Below are 21,141 nucleotides of genomic sequence, written 5' to 3'. Positions count from 1 at the left end.
CCACAAGCTTAGCAGCTTAAGCAACACACACTATGTCACAGTTTCTGTGGGCAAGAAGTGTGGGCATGGCAGGACTGGATCATGGCATAACAAAAGATTACAGGAGCAGATTTCCCATTGATTTTCCTTTGGATCACTATTTAGCTGAATAATTTTTTAAACCATCTGTCGCCACCCGTCTACCTCACTGCCTATTAGAGACCATGTCTTTCTCCTTCACACCGTACCCCCGGCACCAGAGGGCCCAGCACAAAGTAGGTCCACAGGGACTCTTTGTTGCCTGAATGAATGAGTCTCCCTTGGCAGTAAAAATCAAGTTTGCAAAGCCTTTGAGCAGGACCCCTTCCCCACTCCAGGCTCTCATCAGAACCCCAAGAGGGTCTTAGATGATGTAGGCCATCTGAGAGAGGCTGCCAAAAACTAAAGAGGAAGAGATGATTGTGGGAAACACTTTCCTCAAGAACATTAAGGGAAAATGGGAGGAGAAAGATCCATTCATTTGACACACATTATTAGGTTGATTGTTTTTGAAAAACAGTCAGTGTGATTGTGAGGAATGAGGGAGGGCTGGCAATACATTTGCAAGCTAAGAAAGGGAGAGTGGGGACATTTTCACGGAGAATGCCCAGAAAAAAAGGAAGGGATATTGCACATTTAGTCTAGTCTCAACATTGACCAGGGCTGGGGTTGGGGGCCAGGGGCGGGGGGGGGGCGTATAATGTAGGTTAGTGGTTCTCAAAGTACAGTCCTGTCCAGCAGTGGCTGCATCACCTGGAAAAAATGTTAGAAATGCAAATCCTCAGGCCACACCCTAGATTTACTGACCTGCTGAATCAGGAACTCTGGGGGTCTTCCCCAGCAACTCTTGTTTTCAGAAGCCCTCCAGGTGGCTCTGATGCACGTAAGAGTTTAAGAACGACTGGCACTCTTAAATGCACAGGTACCACAGCCAGACTGCATGGGTTCAAATCCTACCTCCAGTTTTCCATCTGTGTTAAAAGGTAATTTAATCTCTCTGTGCTTCGATTTGCATAGTTGTAAAATGTGAGTAGTAGAACCTAAGTCACAGCTTGCTCTGAGGATTCATTCATGTAAAGTGCTTAGAATAATAAGCACACAAAAAGTTCACTATTAATATAGTATTATTTCAATCCTGTCCTCCTGTCTCTGTGACTAAGTGTACAAGCTCATGGAAAGTTCATTTCAAGAGCCCAAACTGGAGGCACTCAGTGGATTTGAAGCCCGGGTCTGGGACTCCGCTGCCCTCACCGTCCTCCCCGCTCTCAACACAGGGTCTGGTAGCAGCTACAAAGCCAACACACAGGGCTTCCCTGGTGGCGCAGTGGTTGAGAGTCCGCCTGCCGATGCAAGGGACACGGGTTCGTGCCCCGGTCCGGGAAGATCCCACATGCCGCAGGGCGGCTGGGCCCGTGAGCCATGGCCGCTGGGCCTGCGGAGCCTGTGCTCCGCAACGGGAGAGGCCGCAACAGTGAGAGGCCCGCGTACCGCAAAAAAAAAAAAAAAAAAAAAACAAGCCAACACAAAGGCTTATAAATACCCACAACACACCTCTGCCCGCACTAAAGCACCCCCATCCCTGGAGAGGAGAAAGGGCACTCTTGGCTGGGAACAGGTCAGATACACAGGTGCCTGGCATAGGAACAAGAAAAAGAAATGGTAAAACATAAGCATTGGCCCTCTAGGGTTGCTGCCTACCCGCCAGGTTATTCGTTTGTGAAAAGATGCCCACATGGCAAGCTAAAAATAATCCTCCTGCTGCCAGCAGGTCAAGCAAAATCAACCCAGAGGACTGAGAATGGGACAAATGAGGCGCAAATTTGCATTCAATTAATCTGGTTTAGCAAACTTGGTTTATTTGTCCTGTGCAGACTCCTTACTGTGAGGGCTTTGTAGCCTTTCAGGGTGGAGTTTAATTGATCATTGACTTTCCTGGTTAAGAAAACCACACAGACTTGTTAGCAGAGCCTGCCTTTTAAAAAGATGTAGCTTTTGTTAAGTGGGCTATATACAAGAGCCAATTTGGTGCAGTGAAAAGTCGAGAAAGTTGAGATTCAAAACATCTGGGTTTTAGGCCTGCTCCTTTCAAGATTGAGGTTTAGTCTCTCTCTTCAAACCCGAGGCTCCCCATCTTATACAGAGCTGGAGCTGGACCCCATGGCCAGGAGGCATGTGGACACAATTTTAAATAGTTTGACTCTAAGGGAGATAGAGATTACTTCTGCTTTCACTAGGAAGTCTCAGTGTGGTGGTAGTCTGTCTCCAGCACCTCTCTAATCATGCTTAATCTCCCTTTTCAGCGGCAACAGTATCCAGCATGAATTTATAAGATTGTATTGTTTCCATTTATTTTTCCAGTGTCCTGTAGAAATGTGATACTGATTTTCTATTTGTAGCTTGGGAGTGATAACAGATCTCCCTTTAAAATTTGTTTGCTGAAGTTTAAAGAAAGAACAACTCGATTGAAGAGAAAGATTCAGTAATAGTGCATAAGTAAATTTTAAGTAATAGTAATAACGATTTAAATTTGGGAAACAGTGGCTGAAGCACAAAGCCTGTTCCACAAAGCCAGTCTCTGGATCTGGCTCCACAGTTTCCAGATTTCCCTCCCTCCCTCCCGTCAGAGAGGCCAGGAGGCGCGGCCCACCCACTAGCCCCGCCCCCAGCCCGACGCACGTTCCATAAGACACGCCCCCAGCCCGACGCACGTTCCATAAGCCCCGCCCTCAGCCCGACGCACGTTCCATAAGCCCCGCCCTCGCCCCGCCCCCTAAGGCTCCTCCTTCTCGGCCGCCGTTCCTCTGCGCTCAGCGGCGGCAAGATGGCGGCGCAACTGCAGGAGCGTGATGGTGGTTCGCAGCTGGCAGGGCCTGCGGCGGAGGCCGACCCCCTGGGCCGTTTCACGTGTCCCGTGTGCCTAGAGGTGTACGAGAAGCCGGTGCAGGTGCCCTGTGGACACGTGTAAGTGGAGGGTCAGGGGCCGGTTAGGGGGGTGCCTGACTGGGAGGAAAATGGAGCCGAGGAGCGAGGCCTCGGCAGGGAGGGTCTCGAGGCGGGAGCGGGAGGCCATGGAGTTCCTGGAGGCCCGTGGAAGTTGGCGGGGTGGTCTTCTCTTCCGCCCTGCTTACTCCCAAGTATCCTGCTCTTTTGTTGAGCGCCTGCTGTGTTACAGGCAGCCTGCCAGGCTCCTTCCACGCGCGGTGGTGGAGTCGCTCCCTGCTGGGGGTTTGGTAGGGTCTAAAGTCGGCTCTTGGGGAGCCAGTTTCCCTTAAATAGTCTGTACGTGGCCCCTGAAGTACACTGTTGATGGCGTCATGTGTCCAGCTGTGCCAAGTAATGCTAATGTTCACTACAGTTGGGGAAACGCCGGACTAGACCAAAAGAACAAAAGGGAAGTCTTGATGTAGATCTGACCAGTCTGTCCCTCACTGTGAAAGAGGTGGGGAGTTGGCAGATAGGGATTGTTAGCATTCCTACTTGGGTACGAGGTTTGTTTCATTGTATTTGAAATTATAAAGCCTCCATATTGCTAATAGACTGCTTATGACGACTGAAGGAGATGTGTGTGAAAATGTCCAGTATAGGTTCTGGGGTAGGTGCTTTGAGGTTGGCTGGGTTTGAATCTAAGCCTTGCTCCATCAGACACACATCAGACGCTTAAGTTGAAAGAACTGTAGAGAATGTGGCTACCTTCCTCTTGCTACTGGGAGTTGGATTTTCCTCTGTGGCCTTCCCCAGTGCTCGTCGCTCACGGGCATCATCTTGGTATTGGTCTTAGGACCCCTCTGTTGGTCAGTAGGCACAATAGGCACCTACTGGACCTCACGGGCATTCTTACTTCTGCAGCACTACTGCAGGGGAAGAGGGTTGGAGGCCATCTTGCAGGTGAGGGCACTGAGGCTCACTTAGGGCAGGTTCACCATTGTCTACTCTCCCCAGATGGACTGCAGGTGTCTGTTTGCCAGTTCAGAGAACAGTTGGCACCTGGCAAGGGCTCTTCAGGCACACTGACTGCTGTTTGCTTCTTCAACTGCACCAAGCTCTTTCTAGCTTCAGGCTGTTCCTGTTTGCAGTTCAATTAGCCTGGAACTCTTGCCCCATTTGCACCTCCCCCGTCACTCTCCCAGATCCTTTCCAGACTTCAAGTCCCAGTTTAAGTTACCTCCCTTGTCACCATCCCCATTTAAATTACCTCCCTGCTTCTTTCCTGGGGCTTCTTTCTCCAACCTTGCACAGAGCAAAACTTAGGGATCACGAGGGCAGTGATCGTGTCTGTTTTGCGCGTCTTTCTGTCCCAAGTGCCCAGCGTAGTGTCTGAGCAACCATCTTCCGATCTTATGTTCAACTGGCTAAAATATTTGTGTGCTCACTATGTGCCAGATTTGGGGGCACAGTAGGAAACAAGGTGATTCTGCCCTCGGAGTTCACAGTCCAGTGAGTTGATGATAAGTAAGTACTAATAATGCTCAAACTTTTGTCAAAACTCATTGTGCAATGGGAAGGTATTATAGAGATCAAACCTGGGGTGGGGGGAGGGGGAGTGATCAAGTAAGGAACGAATGAACTAAGAAATTAGTGGTGGAAGCAAACTTTGTGAAAGTTGAGTTGGAGCCTAGGTAGCTTTCTGGTTGAGCCCTCTTTTCCTTGGATCAGTCCTCCTTATTATGTTTACCTAATTTTGGATTAATTCAATGGATTTCCTTTACAGTTAACATTTATAAAGAGGATTGACCCAGCACAGTTTGCCAACTGAAGAGCAGCAAAATTTGAGGTTTCCTTGAGCCAGATGGACCTTTCCTAGGTCAGAGGTCAGGGGGCAGTACTGGGATTCAAACCTTGGCTCTTTTCTATACTCACCATACTAGCTCCGTGTGTTCATCCGTTCAGTGCTGATTAAAGACAGATGGCTACACCTCTGTGAGGGCAGCCAAGTCTCCCTTAGCTCCAGCCAAGTGCTTTTTGCTCTGCCTGGTTGATTTTTGCTAACTTTTGTGCTTGGAAGTGAGCATCACTGCAGCTCCGGCTGCGTGGGGCATTGAATTTTTATAAAACTTTATTTCAAGCCCTGAATTTTGCATCCCCCTCCAACTTAGTGAAATACAGCTGGAGAATGGCAGGTGGCTAGTGCCCAAGAGAAGGATTTTCTAAGTAACATTATAACAGGAAGTGGAGCATCTAGAAGGCTGAACAAGAAAAACGCCCATAAATAGGAAATGGAAACTAAAAGCCAGTCCAAGACACAGGGGCCATTTAAAAGCAGGCTTGTTCGTCGGGCATGACTCAGGCACAGAGTGGCTTGTGAACATTGACCTCTGAGCTGAATCTCGGTGTATGCTTGAAGGGAGGCTTTGAGCCGCTTTTATCTACAAGCTGGGTTTGATTTCATTATGCTCTCTGGGATCTTCTGTGCTCTCTCGGGTTACTCTATTGATCTGCCTTTGAGAAGAGGTACAACAAGTGATGGCCATAAGGCCCCATCTGCCTCTTTAACCTCATCACTTATCCTCTCCCCGTGGTCTACCACATCATGGCCTCAGAGACCTTCCTTTCTACCTTTTGGTTCCCGCTTTGCACTTGGTGTCATCTCTGTGGAACTCTTTTCATCCACGTCTGTGCGGCTCTCCTCATAATTTTAGGTCTCAGCTCAACTGTTACCCCCTTAAAGAAGCTTTCTATGACCCCCTTCCCCCGCCGCTGATCTCTTTGCCTTGTTTTATTTCCTTCATATATTTAATTACTATCTGAAGTTAACACTTGTGTTTTCCCCTACTCTGGAATATAAGCATCATGATGACAGGAATTTTGTTTAGTTCACCACTGTGACCTCGGTTGTGAATCATTAGACCCCCTCACCTTCTCCCATCCTGGTGTAGAATTTTGTCTAGCAGCATTTAACATCTAGCTAAATAACAAAAAGGAAGAAAATTTTTAGACAGTAAAAAATGGTCAGATGCACAGATTACCTTTGGTTATATGTCCTGAGTTCTTCCTGGCAGATTTTGTTATCTTGTCTGTCAGGTTGAGTACGTAGCCAGGGTATTTTCATGCTTTATTATTCCTTCCTTCTCTGTACCGTATCTGAGTATCACCACCTGTCTAGGCTTCAGACAGAAAGTTGGTCATCTTTGACTTCTTTTCTTTTCCAAATTCAATAAATTACCAAGTCCTACTGATTCTACCCCTGAATCATTTCCTGAATTCTTTATTGCCTCACAGTTTCTTGCCTTTGGCCCTCTGTTTGGTTTCTACATCAAGTTTTTTCTGTCTTTCCTCATCTAAAAAATGTTTAAAACTGGCAACTCTATTGTCCATGATAACGCCAGAGTTATTTTTCTAAAACTTGAATTGGGTTTGGTTGCTACCTTGTTTTAAACACCTGGCCCCCTACTGCTTATGAGGAAAGGTGTTAAACACTCACGATGCATCTGAGGAAATAAAAGTCTAAGTCTAAGGGCCTGGAATATTCTTCCCCTCCTGTACCACTGAACTCTTTCTTTTAAGGCTCCTTCGCGGATGCCGCCTCTGACGTCTTAGCAGCTCTGTCCTTCTTGGGTCACCACTGTTGCCCTTGACTTTGTGTTTCCATAGTGCTTTGCATTCACCTCTAATGATAGCCGCGTCTGTTTGTGGTGCATTTCATATGTGCTAGACCCTGTAGTAAGAGTCTGCTATGCATAATCCATCCTCCCAACAATCCTAGAAGTAGGTACTACAATCTCCACTTCACAGGGGAGAAACTGAAGTTCAGGAGACCCCACCAAGATCCCTCAGCGGCAGGGGCAAAGGTCTGAAGACTGCACCGTAGCACCCTCTTCCATGTCATGGGAGTTTGCATTTATTTCTGTTACTGGACCTGTGTGTTCGTTACAAGGAACACCCTCCCCCCCTTTTTCTTGCCCAGAAGGACTCAGTATTTGAATCAAGAGCAGGGAGCAAGTTGTTTTTTATTCATTGATGTCATTTTAAAACTTTATCCATGTTTGTTGTCTCCACGACGCATGACGCAGGTTCTCTGTATGTCTTGTTCTAGCTTTTGCTCTGCATGCCTGCAGGAATGTCTGAAGCCGAAGAAGCCTGTCTGTGGGGTGTGTCGCAGCACCCTGGCACCTGGCCTCCGAGCCGTGGAGCTCGAGCGGCAGATTGAGAGCACAGAGACTTCTTGCCATGGCTGCCATAAAAATGTATGTGGAAGTAAAACGGAAGAGTCAGTGTCTTTCTGTAAGATGGGTAAAATATAGATCTGTTGCCGCGTTGTTTCGCGCGACGAAGTGACTAACAGCACGTGTGCTTGCTGGTCATCTTTGGCAGTGGCTGCGCTGTTGCAGTTTGGTAACCTTAATTGGTTGTGGTGGGGGATTTCTTCCTTTAAGAATTGGTTTAGTGTATTACATAGTTTAGCTTTGAAAGCCATAGAAATCAGTTGTCCCAGTTTTTTCCTGCAAAAGACCCATTTTCCCAAAGCAGCATACACAGTTTTAATTAGAATATAGTGACAATGATATTTCTTAATTTTTTAAAATATAAAATGAAGTCAGTGACTCAAAGTTACCTGCTGCAATGAGTTTGAGGGGAAATTTTTTTGGGGGGGGGCCACGCCACCTGGCACGCAGGATCTTAGTTCCCCAACCCCATGGATGGAACGCGCGCCCCATGTAGTGGAAGCATGGAGTCTTAACTACTGGAACACCAGGGAAGTCCTGAGGGGAAATTTTATAATGTATATTACTGAAGATATAAAGCTTGTTCAACTTTTTAGCACTTGGCAAGGAGGAATTGTAGTGCAAAGGTCAATATGAAGTCATTTGATTGTAATAGCAATATCTAACATTGGAAATGCATCCATACTCTTTTGTATGACCATATTAGAGTCAAGAATATTTATTTTAACATCTGTTGTAACTGCACAGGTTACAACATTTTATTTTCAGAGAGATATACACAGCATTATTGGTTTTTAAATCATTATGATTTTATTAATTCCAGACAACACAAAAATATAAACTAATGTAGGCTTGTTCCCCACTCCAGAGATTACCTCTTTAAAAATGCTTCAGGGCTTCCCTGGTGGCGCAGTGGTTGAGAGTCCGCCTGCCGATGCAGGGGACACGGGTTCGTACCCCGGTCTGGGAGGATCCCACATGCCGCGGAGCGGCTGGGCCCATGAGCCGTGGCCGCGGAGCCTGCGCGTCCGGAGCCTGTGCTCCGCAACAGGAGAGGCCACAGCAGTGAGAGGCCCGCGTACCACACACACACACACACAAAAGCTTCAATTTAGAAGGCTGCAAAACATCTTTCTGCCCGTTGACAAACACACGTGTGGGATTTCTACAAAATAAGATCATACTATAGTATACATTTCTACAAGTTCTTCTCACTTTTGAAAACTTTTTTTTACTTAATGACTTATTTGGCATCCTCGCATTTTACTTTCGTTACTTTAACGCCTTGGTGTGGATAGCCACGAAATGGATATACCTCACCATCGCTCTCCCCTCAGAGTGACCCAGCACTAGGGGTACACAGTGGCTGCAGTTCTGAGCAGGGCTCTTTCCCATCCCTTATAATTGGGAGCTCTTTGATAGACAGCTTGAGGTCAAGTTCTTTAGCTGGAGATAAGACAGAAAGAAGCAGCATGGTAAGCCAGAGCTCCAATACTGAAACATATTTTTCCTTGTAGTTTCTTTTGATTTAGAAACTCAAGATACTGAAATAAAGTTTCCTGTTACCTTCGTCTTTATGTATGCATGATGAGTTTTTAAAACTTTCTGTATGCGTTTGATTTTCTTCATTTAAAGATGAGTCATTGTATCGTATTATACCTCCAGAAATGTTTATCTTCCCATTACCTCCTCTTCCTTCATTCCTTACACTTTTTCTTTCTTTTTAGATCACCTGTGATGAAGCACTCTTCTGTGGGTTTTCTTTTCTCTTTCCATCTTGCAAAGACTAGATTTTATTAGAGAAATAGAATTCAGATTCTGGGTTTTTTGGGTAAGATCATTTATCACAGTCTGGTGATAGGATATAATTGTTTAACTGGGATTACTAGCCTTTATCCCTTTTACGTAAATCATCACTTTTCTTTGCCGCACTTATAATGGAATGTGGTTCTTGGCTTGTGTAAGGAGATTAGTTTAAGTGCTAGTGTGGAAAACTTTAAAAACTTCACTGGGTTTGGAGTGTCTCTGTGAGCAGAGAGCATATCATGAATAAAGCAAACCTCTCTGAGAGTGATTTTAGAGTGGAAGCAGATATCCTCGTTTGGTCAAGTAAAACATCAGCCTTGGTATTAACAGAAACCCTGCAACAGTCAGAGTTTCAGTCCCCTCAGCATAGCCAGGAGTCTGGTGAGATGATTTGCCAGGGTGATACAGGTCTAGTTTTCATCTTGCCTTCACTTTGGGACTATGTTGGACTGGGTACAAGTTCCTGACTAACTTGTGGGCTCTGATTCTTCCTACTTAAGTTCTTCCTATCCAAGATCCGTGCGCATGTGGCTACCTGTTCCAAATACCAGAATTACATCATGGAAGGTGTGAAGGCCACCACCAAGGATGTGTCCCTTCAGCCAAGGTAAATGACTCTGTCACTCTCTTAGGTGGACGTCCTTCTTCATGAGTTCTGGAAAGTGGAGGTATAATTGTTATGCTGGCTAAAGCTGACGTAAGGTTGTGTTTTGGGGTCGGTGTGGAGAAGGACTCTCAGGTTCACTTCAAATATTAGCTGATCTGTTATTTTCAGTCATTTGACCTGATGCATAAGTGATCATCAGAACCCCTGTCATAACACATTGAGTGAACTTCGCTCCTTTTGGGAGGGTACAGTGATTGAAATTGTGTGGAAAGGTACTCATAGAGGGGTTTCTTCTTTTTTCCTGCCTTTCATCTTCCAGAAATGTCCCAAACCGTTACACTTTTCCTTGTCCTTACTGTCCCGAGAAGAATTTTGATCAAGAAGGACTTGTAGAACACTGCAAGTTGTTCCATAGCACGGACACTAAATCTGTGGTAAGAGTAACTTTGAGTTTTTTGTTATGTGGGTTTTTGTTGTTGTTTTTTGAATTTTTATGGGAAAAAAAGTCAAACTTAACAGAAAAATTTGCAGGGTTAGTTAAATGAACTCTGTGTACCCTTCACCTAGAGTCACAGATTAATAAGATTTTACCATATTTGCTTAACCATACTCTAGATACATATTTTATGCTAACCATTTGAGAATAAGTTACAAATATCATGACACTTTGTCCCTAAATAATTCAGCACATGTCTCCTAAGAAGAAGGAATGTCTTCTTAGAAAACCACATTTTTTTGTGAGTTTGATTTTCACATTCAGGAATTGTAACATTGACACAATCTAATACCTACTTTGGAATTCATGTTTAAATTTTAACAATTGTAGTGTCCTTCATAGCAATCTCCCCTGGCCCCAAAATCCTGGATCTGTGTGTTATATTTAGGTGTCATGCCTCTTTAGTCCTCAGTTTTTCTTCGTCTTTCATGACCTTGACATTTTTAAAGAGGACAGGCCAGTTGTTTTGTAGAATGTCCTTCAATTTGGGTTTGTCTGTTTCTTCATGATTACATGCAGGGATGCTACATCGCCCGGGTGTACATCAGGCGGGTCATGCGATGTTTGGTGTTCCCATTGTTGGTAATGTTAACTTGGATCCCCTGGTGTCTGCATAAAGCTGCCATTTTCCATTTCAGTAGCTTCTTCATAGTTGTGGGGAAGGAGAATGTAGATGAAATTATTAGGAAAGTGCTTATCAGTCCTTTGATATTTAATTTATATATCAAGGCTGACATGTAGTTTTCTTTATAAAAAAAAAAAGTTTGAATTTGGTCCATCTCAGCAGTGTTACCCTTCCCTCTTCATGTGATTGACAGACTGGGTCTTAATACAACTTTCTCTATAGTTTTTGTTTTCCCATTTATCTCACACTGCTTCTGTTGAACTATGTAGCTAGTTTTACGAGCAGATCTTCAGCTCCACTGCTGTAAAAGATGGTGCACAGACTTGAGAATTTGCATGAGCTTTTGCTAGTAGAATTAGGCCTGATGGCACTCTGTGTTTTTCTGTCTTAAATCTTAAGATTCAGCTGGTCTGTTTGAGAATACCTTGAATCTTTTTATTGAACTCCTTGCCAAGTCCAAATTCTGGTCAGTACAGCTACTTTTTACACTGGGCTCCCTGGACTCTTAATGTTGTGCTGTGACAGAGTCCACAGATGAATCCCCCCTCTCTCTGCTTTTCCTAACTCCCCAAACTAGGGAACTGGGCTGGCTTGGCCCAGCGAGCACCCTGTTTTCAGCCAGGCCCTATTGCCGCTAGGCACACACACACACTGTCTGGTGGCTATTCTGGGCACTCTCTTTTCATTAAGTTCCTGGCATGGACTGTCCCCATCTTTTCCACAGATAATGGTGAGTCCTGCTTTTCACCAAGTTCCAAGTACCAGGTGTGTGTTCCTTTCTTCTGTGTTTGTTCTGTCTCAGGAGCTCTCTGATCTATCTCTGAGGTCACAGACTGGCAGCCTGTCTGGCCCATACACATTTTCATTTCCCCAAACTTTAAAAATTAGTAGATTTCTCAATCTTGATACTCTACATTTGAGAAATTAGAAGTTCCGGCAAGAGTTGGCTGGCTCTGAGTAGTGCTGGCCCCTCTAGATGGGATGGCTCACAGACATCCTGCTTTGCTTGTTGGCCTTTCCCGCCAGGTTCCTGTGAACACTTGAGCGTGCACCCCTCCTTCTGTGTCCTTATCATTCCCTCGTGCTGAGGAAAAGGCTCCTTTGCAAGTCTGCCTCTTCTCTGCCCGCATCCTCAGATCCAGGCGGAGGACTGAGACTAGGGCCTTGCCCCGCTCCTGAGGCTTCCTCTCCCCACCGTGTTTCTCCTGTCACCTTCAGCTTTTCTCTCTACCCGCTCCTAACACTTGCTTTCCTTCAGACATGCCCCATCTTCCCTGTCTAATTGGTGGGAGGAATATTTGATCCACTGTTTCCTCTATATAGCCTGCAGTTTCTCTTCTCCTTCAAGCTTTGGTTTGTCAGCTGCCACTGTCTCTTCCGTAGTCTCTCCTTTATCCCTTTAGAGTCCAGCATCCACTGCTGGCATCACATTCGCCATGGGCCCAGCTGGTCTTCTTAAGTCCTTGTTTTCTCTCACCTTGCTGCAACTTTTAAAATTTGTTTCTTTGTATGTAGTCAGTTCCTTGTATAAGAAGTGGACTGTGGGGCTTCCCTGGTGGCGCAGTGGTTGAGAGTCCGCCTGCCGATGCAGGGGACATGGGTTTGTGCCCCGGTCCGGGAGGATCCCACATGCTGCGGAGCGGCTGGGCCCGTGAGCCATGGCCGCGGAGCCTGTGCTCCGCAACGGGAGAGATCACAGCAGTGAGAGGCCCGCGTACCGCAAAAAAAAAAAAAAAGAAGAAGTGGACTGTGGCCCCTTCCCCTAGACTCCTGGTTCCCTCTATACCATCAGTTATTCAAGTATTTTTTATATTCTTGCAATGTAGTTTATGTTTGGATGTGATAAATGCATTATATTACCACTTGTCATTTTTGTATGATAGAAGTAAACCCAGTGTAAAAGTAAAACACCATACCATGCCTGCCAACCTTTATTCATGAGATCAGTCACACAGAATTGATTATTTTCTCTCAAAAATAAACAACCTCATCATTTGATACTAATACCCATCCTTCTGAGATCTGTATCTTTATTACATAGATGAGTGTTGAGGTTTCTGAGGCAGATGCCAATCTGGAATGGCCATCGCACCCCAGAGCCATCTGGGATGAGCCACTTCTCAGCCGCCATGTCTTGAGATTCATCTGCATTAAACTTAGTAAATCCCCACTCCTTGGAGATGCAGGTTTTCTGGCGGCCAGGGCACCTGAACTTGGCCCTGCATAGGGCCTCAATCACATGCTCCTTGTTCTGCAGCTTGGTGTGGATGGGCATGATGACTTCGCCAATGTGGACTCTGGCTACTGTGCCCGAGGGCCTTCCCAAGGCACCCTGTATACCTGTCTGGAGCCTAGACTGGGGACGGCCTGAGGCCAGACATTTTCTTTTCCTATGATTCCAGAATAGCTGCTCAGTACACATTCTTTGTCTGCACTAAGCATGATATGTTCTATGAAAAACACCCCAAAGCCAAGTTTTCAGCTGCTTCTTCAGGATGTTTCAGTTATGGTTCTTAATAACTAATTACTAATTGAAAGAGCAAATGAGCTTTAGACACAGAGACACACACACACCACCACCTGCCCCCACTACCCATTTTCCGTTTTAAAATTAACCAGATAAGCTCAACTGTTTTATTAATTATGAAAACTAAAACGGATGTTAAATGATAGAGCTACTCAAATTCATTTCCTCCCACTGTCTCCCCTGCTCCCATTTCTGGAAGTGAATAAGTGAAGAAACTAGCGTACCACCCACGCTAAGTGGATTGCCCACACTGTGAAGCTGGTTAGTGCAGAACCAGTACTGGAGCCCAGTGTCCTGGCTCCTAAACCAGTTCTCTTAACAGCATCAGAGACACCTCTGTCGAGTGCTCATTAGCCTCTGAGTAGTGCTCAACTGTGTGTGAGGAAAATACAAAATTATGTCATCCAGAGACATTTCTAGCTTTCAAATGTATGATTCATGCGTGTCCTCCTTTTTTGTCCCCCTTTGGATGCAAGTGACAGCACATTTCTACACACTGTAACCAATGTTGTTGACATCTGTCCACATCGGTACATGTAGATCTGATTCTTTTTTAATGAGCTTCTCAGTTTTCCATTACTTGTCTGTACCATGATTTAACTGGTCCCTTATTGATAAACGTCAAGGTTACTTCCAGACGGATTCAGAAAATTTGATTAAAGACTGGATATTAAATCCTACTAAAAAAATTGTCGATCGATGGGTGAGATAATAAATAGTACTGTATTTGTAGAGGGAAACATATTTTTAGGACTGTTTTGAAACAGTTCAGGGTGAATTGTTGTGTCTTATTTTTAAATGCTTCATTTTTTGCTGAAGTAAGTATACCAAACTTAAATCTAGGTGTTGGGGATAAGGGATGGTTTATCAAACTATTATCTACTTTCCTATAGTTCTGAAGTTTTTCATAGTACATTTGTAAAGGCTGTCATAGATTTTAACATACCTTTGCCTATATTTACGTATGTCTGAAAAATAAAGTCTTAGCCTGCAGCCAATTAAGCCGACCGTGCTCTTTTCTCCGTGGGGGCCCGGTGTGCAATGGCTGCAAAGAGCAGCCTCCTTGGTAGTGTATGCAGCCTGTTGCCTGTACAGGTTGCCCTAAGGGACCTTGGAGACAGCCCTTTCCAGTGGACATTCGTGTCTGGCCTCAGGCCGTCCCCAGTCTAGGCTCCAGACAGGTATACAGGGTGCCTTGGGAAGGCCCTCGGGCACAGTAGCCAGAGTCTTCCGTTGGCGAAGTCATCATGCCCATCCACACCAAGCTGCAGAACAAGGAGCATGTGATTGAGGCCCTATATGTAGGGCCAAGTTCAGGTTCCCTGGCCGCCAGGAAATCTGCATCTCCAAGGAGTGGGGATTTACTAAGTTTAATGCAGATGAATCTGAAGACGTGGCGGCTGAGAAGTGGCTCATCCCAGATGGCTCTGGGGTCAAATACATCCCTAATCGTGGCCCCTGGACAGAGGCACTCGTGAGACCGTGGCCCTGTCCCTTCCTCACTGAGGCCCATCAGTGAATCCCACGTCCTAACAAAAAAAGAATAGTAATAAAGTCTTAGCTATGGATTAATTCGGTCAAAGGTTAAGTACACTCATAATTTTGATAGATATTGCTAAACTACTCTGTGGTATCTGGTACTGCAACCTAATTTTTTGTCCCTTTTTTCCCTCCTGGCCTCCTGAAATCCCTCTGATTATTTTGTCTCTGTTGAAGCCTCACTTCCTTCAGCCCTTGGTCCTCTATTCTGCCCCTCTCCGTCTGCAGAACTCCTGAAATGTCAGTGTTTCAGCCCTTCCCTTTGGAAGCCTCCTCCTCCCCAGACTCTGGTTCTGATCATGCTCTCCTCCACAGCGCCAGCCGCCTGCCTAGCTCCTTCACCATTTCACACTTATCTCATGTCAACCCCCTTTGTCACATAGCTTCCTTGTAGATGGTGGGGTTCCATCGTCAAGCCAGACCGCTTATGCCTGCATCTCCCCGCTCCCACTCCTCTCTGCCCCTCGCCGTGAGCTTTCCATTCTAGCCAGACTAATTGGCTGCTTGCCATGTACCCTTCGTCTTTCCAGATACCTCCCGCTCTTCAAAGCCCAAATCATCCGCTTGTATGAAGGCTCTTTAGCCTGAGCCTCCTCATCTGAGCATTTACTTTATAAAAATGGCACATAAGGCTGTGTTTTACTTCCTGGGGATGTCGCTCATCTGTCATCTCCTTGGTTTTCTTTGTACTTTTAGATCCTTCTGTGTGCTGGGTTGGAAGGTCGTAGTCTAGGCTCCTCCTAGGCTGACACAGTGTTCTCACCTCAGGCGGGGATCAAAAATGGGTGGTATCATGGCCTAAGCCTTTTGACTCGAGTAGGAGACTGACAGTGTCTTCTGGGATGTGAATGTGCACTTGAAGATGGGACCAGACCCTGGACTGGTGGTCAGGGAAGCTGTCCTGGAAGAAGGGTGGCAGGACACAGGCCACAGAGGGCTAACGTCAGCTCAGACATGCAGTACCTAATACTGTGCTTCTTTATTGGCAGGTTTGTCCGATATGTGCCTCGATGCCCTGGGGAGACCCTAACTACCGCAGCGCCAACTTCATAGAGCACATCCAGCGCCGGCACCAGTTTTCTTACGACACCTTCGTGGTGAGTCTGGAGCCTGGGCTCTTAACTCCTTCCCCCGGGGGATGGCACAGCTCCCTCCCTTCTCTTACCTGGAGAACTGTGGGCCCCCTTGGTGAGTTTTGTCACTGACGTGATGGGCTCCCTGGAATGACAACTGTGTGGTATTTAAGAAGATGAACTGGCTAGTCATCTAGACTGAGATATAGTAAACTTGCTTTTATTTTATGTTCTCCAAAACTTTTGTCTACTTCGGTAGGTGTTTTCTTCCTGTTATGGAACCTGGTTTAGGATCCTTAAGCTCAGGTGCCCACGGGAACCAGGCAAGTAATGGAAGTGATTCTGCTAAGGAATTGCAAGCTGGGCGGTGTGTGACCCAGGTAGTGCAGCCAGCAACGCCAGCTGATTGTTGTTGTGTGGAAAGACAGACACAGCATTGCCAGGCTCCTCCCGCCCCAACCCCAAGAAGCTGGAAATGCAGAATTTCATATGACGTATCCCAAGTTTGTTTTAAAGTACTTCAGCTCAAACGAAACACACCAGCTAGCCAAATGTGGTCATCAGGTTTACATCCTTTCTCTAGAGCTGAGTGGTTTTGAAGAGCACACTGTTGTCTTGGCATTATAGTGGCAGATAAATCTGGCCAACTGTTTAAAGTAAACCTTTTTTTTTTTTTTTTAAATTAATTTTTGGTTGTGTTGGCTCTTCGTTTACTGTGCGAGGGCTTTCTCTAGTTGCGCTAAGTGGGGGCCACTCATCATCCCGGTGCGCGGCCCTCTCACTATCGCGGCCTCTCTTGTTGCGGAGCACAGGCTCCAGACACGCAGGCTCAGTAATCATGGCTCACGGGGCTAGTTGCTCCGCGGCATGTGGGATCTTCCCAGACCAGGGCTCGAACCCACGTCCCCTGCACTGGCAGGCGGACTCTCAACCACTGCGCCACCAGGGAAGCCCCTTAAAGTAAACCTTTTATTTACATATACACATGTCAAGTTAGGATTTTAGAATAGTATTCAGTTTTCTTGTTTGTTTGTTTTTTTTGCTGCATCAAGTCTTCGTTGCTGCACTCGGGTTTTCTCTAGTTGAGGTGACGGGGGCTACTCTTCGTTGCAGTGCGTGGGCTTCACATTGCAGTGGCTTCTCTTGTTGAGGAGCACGGGCTCTAGGCCTGCAGGCTTCAGTAGTTGTGGCACGCGGGCTCAGACTCGCGGGCTCTAGAGCGCAGGCTCAGTAGTTGTGGCGCACGGACTTAGTTGCTCTGCGGCATGTGGGATCTTCTTGGACCAGGGCTCGAACTCATGGCCCCTGCGTTAACAGGCAGATTCTTAAGCACTGCGCCACCAGGCAAGCCTCTAGTATTCAGTCATAATGACTGTGTTTCAGGACTTGAGAAGGAAAGCATGACTCCTTCCTGAGTTGTCATAAAGAGTATTTTACTCTCGGCCTAACAGAGTGTCTAAAACTCAAGACTTCGACATAACTGTCGTTTTGTTAAAGATGAATACAATTCCCAAGTAGATAGCTTTGCCTCATTAAGTCAAAAAGGCGGCTTTCACTTCAGAGCGCTCCAGGTCTGAACGCTTGGTCTGTGTCAGGCTTCACTCAGGTGCTCTCTGGTCCCCACCCTCCCGTCTGAGGGAGCCGTCATCATGGTCAGCGTCAGGATGAGGCAGCCAAGGCACAGAGAGATCAAGCACTTTCCCAGAATCATGCAGCCGGCATCGCAGACCGTGGAGCTGGCCCCTGGCCTCTGGCCCCTCTCCAGAGCCACCGCTCACATGCCCTGCTTCTCCGACTGAAAGTGAGTTCTTTCTTGCAGCTGCACACAGTTGGCTGAGGCTGAGCGTCTTTTTTGCCCGTAGGATTACGACGTGGATGAGGAGGACATGATGAACCAGGTGCTGCAGCGCTCCATCATCGACCAGTGAGCAGGCTCTGCTGGGGCTCGTGTTCCAGAGCTTCCATTACGTGTTCAGCGGGAAACGTGTGACTCTTCCACCTAAATGTACAATAGACCTGGAAGTGAGCCGTGGTATTAAGACAGGGTCACTTCCGACGGGGAACAGGTCCCCAGATCAGAGCCCTCCTTCCTTTGGGCTCTTCCCCTACTGTTTACCCTGCTTGTCACATGTCTGGTCTTGCTCCTCAGCCACGTCCTGCAGCTTCTGCCTCCTTTTTTGGAAGGGAACCCAGCTTCTCCACCTGTCCTTGTTTCACGTTTGAGCCTCGTGTTCGATGTTGACCTCTCAGGTCCTCTGAGCCAGCCAGGACCTTTTCTGGATCATGAATAGCACAGATGAGACAAGCGTCTCCTCTCCTTGTCCCCGGGGTGTGTGAGCTCTGGCAATAATGCATCTGATCAGTGATGGAGCTCCTTCTGTGCTGTGCAAGTTCCTGTTAGTTGGTCCTTGGCAGCAGCTGCCAGAAGCTGGAGTTACCTCATGGGAAACATTTCACACGTCCTGTTGGCGTGAGTGTTCTGGACTTAACGTGGTCTGGTGCTGGAAGTTTTGCTTAGTGATATTTTCCTACCATTCCTGCACACCCTTAGGATTAACTGGTTCAATCTTAAATGCCTGCATGGTGCCTTTTTAGGATAAAGGTGTAACTGCATATTTTTAGTGAAAGTAAGTGTTTCTGGCTTAGGAAAGTTAAACTCCATTTATCCATAAGTGGGGAGGAGGGTCAGCTAAGTGAGGTGGGAGGGCCATAGCTTTTTGGTTCTGATTTTCAAACTAATGAAGTATTTTCCGGTGACTTGGTTATGTTTGCTTCTCTGTTGGGGAGCCTGCTTATGTTCCTGTCCTTGAAGCACAAAAAGGAGTCCTCAGATGAATAAGAAGTTTGGGGGCTCCAGTGGATACTAGTTCTTTTATTTGGTAATTTAGATTAAACTGCGTGTTGCTTTTCTATCACGAATGGTTTCCTTATAAAACTGGCTTCAACACGTAAGTCGGTGTGTGAAGACCTGCCTTCTAAAGCGGAGGGGTTGGGGAGATCGGGTATCGCCGCCGCTGTCTCTGACAAGACACGCTGCTCAGAAGGCACAGCACACTTCCTGGGAGCAGTTGGTAAGGGAAGCTGTCCACTGGAAACTCGCTTTGCTAATACCCCCGAAAGCCTGAAGTTCGACTGTTTCACGAATATTAATAAATACGAGGCTAAGGGCTGTCTGATCTGTAGAGGCAGAGCTTCTGATCCACCAAAAGGCATCTGGGTTTCCTTGTTAGATCTCTTGTCTGAATATGGACATTGTTTCCGGTCAGTGGCTGAGGTTTTAGATGACAAGGGGCTCTGGGCCTGTGCACTGCGCTGTGGGCCTCGCACTACCTGCCAGCGAGAGCTGCACGTGCCCAGGGCCCAGCAAAGACGGGCCCTTTGGGGGCAAAGTAACATTTTCTAATGTGCTGTTGCTTGGGAGGGCCCCGATGTTATGGTCAGCTTCTTCACTGTAATTTCTGGAAGAAGTTCATCTCAGTCTTAAGTTTAGAGGGAAATTTGACAAAACGTTCATCTGTGGGACCTGATGATTGATGGTGGTCTCACTGGTGATACCAAGAAACTGAGTTCCTTGTATTAAGTGCACTTCATGTATTTCTAATAAGACGACTTTCCAGAAAGTGACATTTGTTATGTTCTGGCTTTTAAAAGGTGAAATTAAATAAATTTCATAATTTATCCAACTGGTAAGCTGTAATGCCTATTTTCATTAACCACCACTTGCTGAAGTCTGGGCCTGGGGGGCCTCCGGAAGATTGTTGCTCTTTTTAAGGGGAAGTTCTTGTCTGTCCCGAGTGAGTCCCATCTGGCTCTGATCTCAGCTCTGACACTTCACCGGCTGGCTTCACCGGGCCTGTCTTGTCTGGAGAACGAACCCCCTTCCCTGCCGAACCACACCCCCCCCACCATGTTGGGAGCCCCCGTGAGGCAAGAAGTGGCCGTGTTCCATGAAACGACTTCAGGTGCCTTAGCGGCAGCCCTGAGACATCATAGTAGAGGGTTCCACACGTGAAGATCTGAGGTCATGGACGTGTTTCCGTTCTGCACTCTGCCGTTGGCTGTAGGATGTCTGGAAAATACTTCCCCCTCCCGATTTAAATAGGTTTTAATAGGATCTGTCTCCTACATGTGGAGAAGGGACAACAGCGGGGAAAGAGGGGAAGCAGAGACCAGGGAGGCTGCTGTTGGCGGTTCCGGGCAGGAGACAGCGGCCGCTTGGGGCCATGTAGCCATAGGGGTGCTGAAGTTGTCTGATTCCGTCAAATTCCCCCCCCTCCCCACCCCGCCGCTGTTACGCGGGCCTCCCACCGCTGCGGCCCCTCCCGCCGCGGAGCACAGGCTCCGGACGCGCAGGCCCAGCAGCCACGGCTCACGGGCCCAGCCGCTCCGCGGCACGCGGGATCCTCCTGGACCGGGGCACGAACCCGCGTCCGCTGCATCGGCAGGCGGACTCCCAACCATCGCGCCACCCGGGAGGCCCCCGTCAGATATTTTTTGAGGGTAAGGTGTGAAAGCAAGAGAGGAGTTGCCATGAGAGAATGACACCAAGGTTTGGGGCTTGAATGACTGGGGGGTGGAGTTATCTTTCTGAATTGAAGGGAAGACTCCAAGAGGAGCAGCTGTGGGGGAATCAGATGTTTTAGGAATGGGTACCTAGGCCTTGGGATAAGACTTGAAGTTCTAGCATCATGCACAAGATACAGGAAGTGCCAGCCCTCAAGCAACTCAAATAGGACCAGGGTGTGCCTGGGACACGTAAATAACTAAAAGTTACTCTGATGTTGTCAGTTACTCTGATGTCAAAGATGGGTATGGACCAAAGTATTTCTTAAAATGTATGACTCGACAATATATTTCTACACTTGTTTTAAATATAGTATAATTAAAAATAAGTAGGCATTAGAAGTATTTCATCTTTGGTGCTAAAAGCTCTCACATTCAATTTGGCCAAAAAACTTTTTTGATTTCCTTATATTCAGGCATATATGGTGTTTACTAAGCACCCGTTATGAGCCAGGATTGTGCTAGCCACTGGGGATTTATACACTAATCAAATATATAATTACAGACTGTTAAGTGCTCGTGGTAGGGGATTAATAAATGGTAGCTATTTCATAAATAGTAAATGCCTCCTACTTTATAAAGAAACTAGAAGCCAGAAGTCCAAAGGCTTACAGAAGCATCTAGACCTTTTATCCCTTCTCTACCTGTGCCTTCTCCCTTTCCTGTAATATTGCATGGGATGTAATTTGCCCAAGTTAGGAAGTGAACACCAGGAATATTCATATTA

The 21,141-nt window shown here is 46.7% G+C and overlaps 1 protein-coding gene across 1 annotated transcript; it reads left to right on the top strand.

Annotated features, from left to right (window-relative positions):
- Positions 1-2,809: 2,809 nt before the first annotated feature.
- On the top strand, positions 2,810-19,534 carry RNF114 (ring finger protein 114). The gene is made up of 6 exons (XM_082644309.1): positions 2,810-2,979; positions 7,049-7,199; positions 9,485-9,591; positions 9,911-10,025; positions 15,768-15,875; positions 17,714-19,534. The coding sequence occupies exons 1-6, from the start codon at positions 2,840-2,842 to the stop codon at positions 17,777-17,779; spliced, it is 687 nt and encodes a 228-aa protein (XP_082500435.1). The 5' UTR covers positions 2,810-2,839; the 3' UTR covers positions 17,780-19,534.
- The last annotated feature ends 1,607 nt before the right edge of the window (positions 19,535-21,141 follow it).

The sequence above is a fragment of the Mesoplodon mirus genome, assembly GCF_964341445.2.
Source record: "Mesoplodon mirus genome assembly, chromosome: 15".
In the NCBI taxonomy this organism is placed as follows: Eukaryota; Metazoa; Chordata; class Mammalia; order Artiodactyla; family Ziphiidae; genus Mesoplodon; species Mesoplodon mirus.
This window is presented reverse-complemented; position numbering and strand designations above follow the sequence as displayed.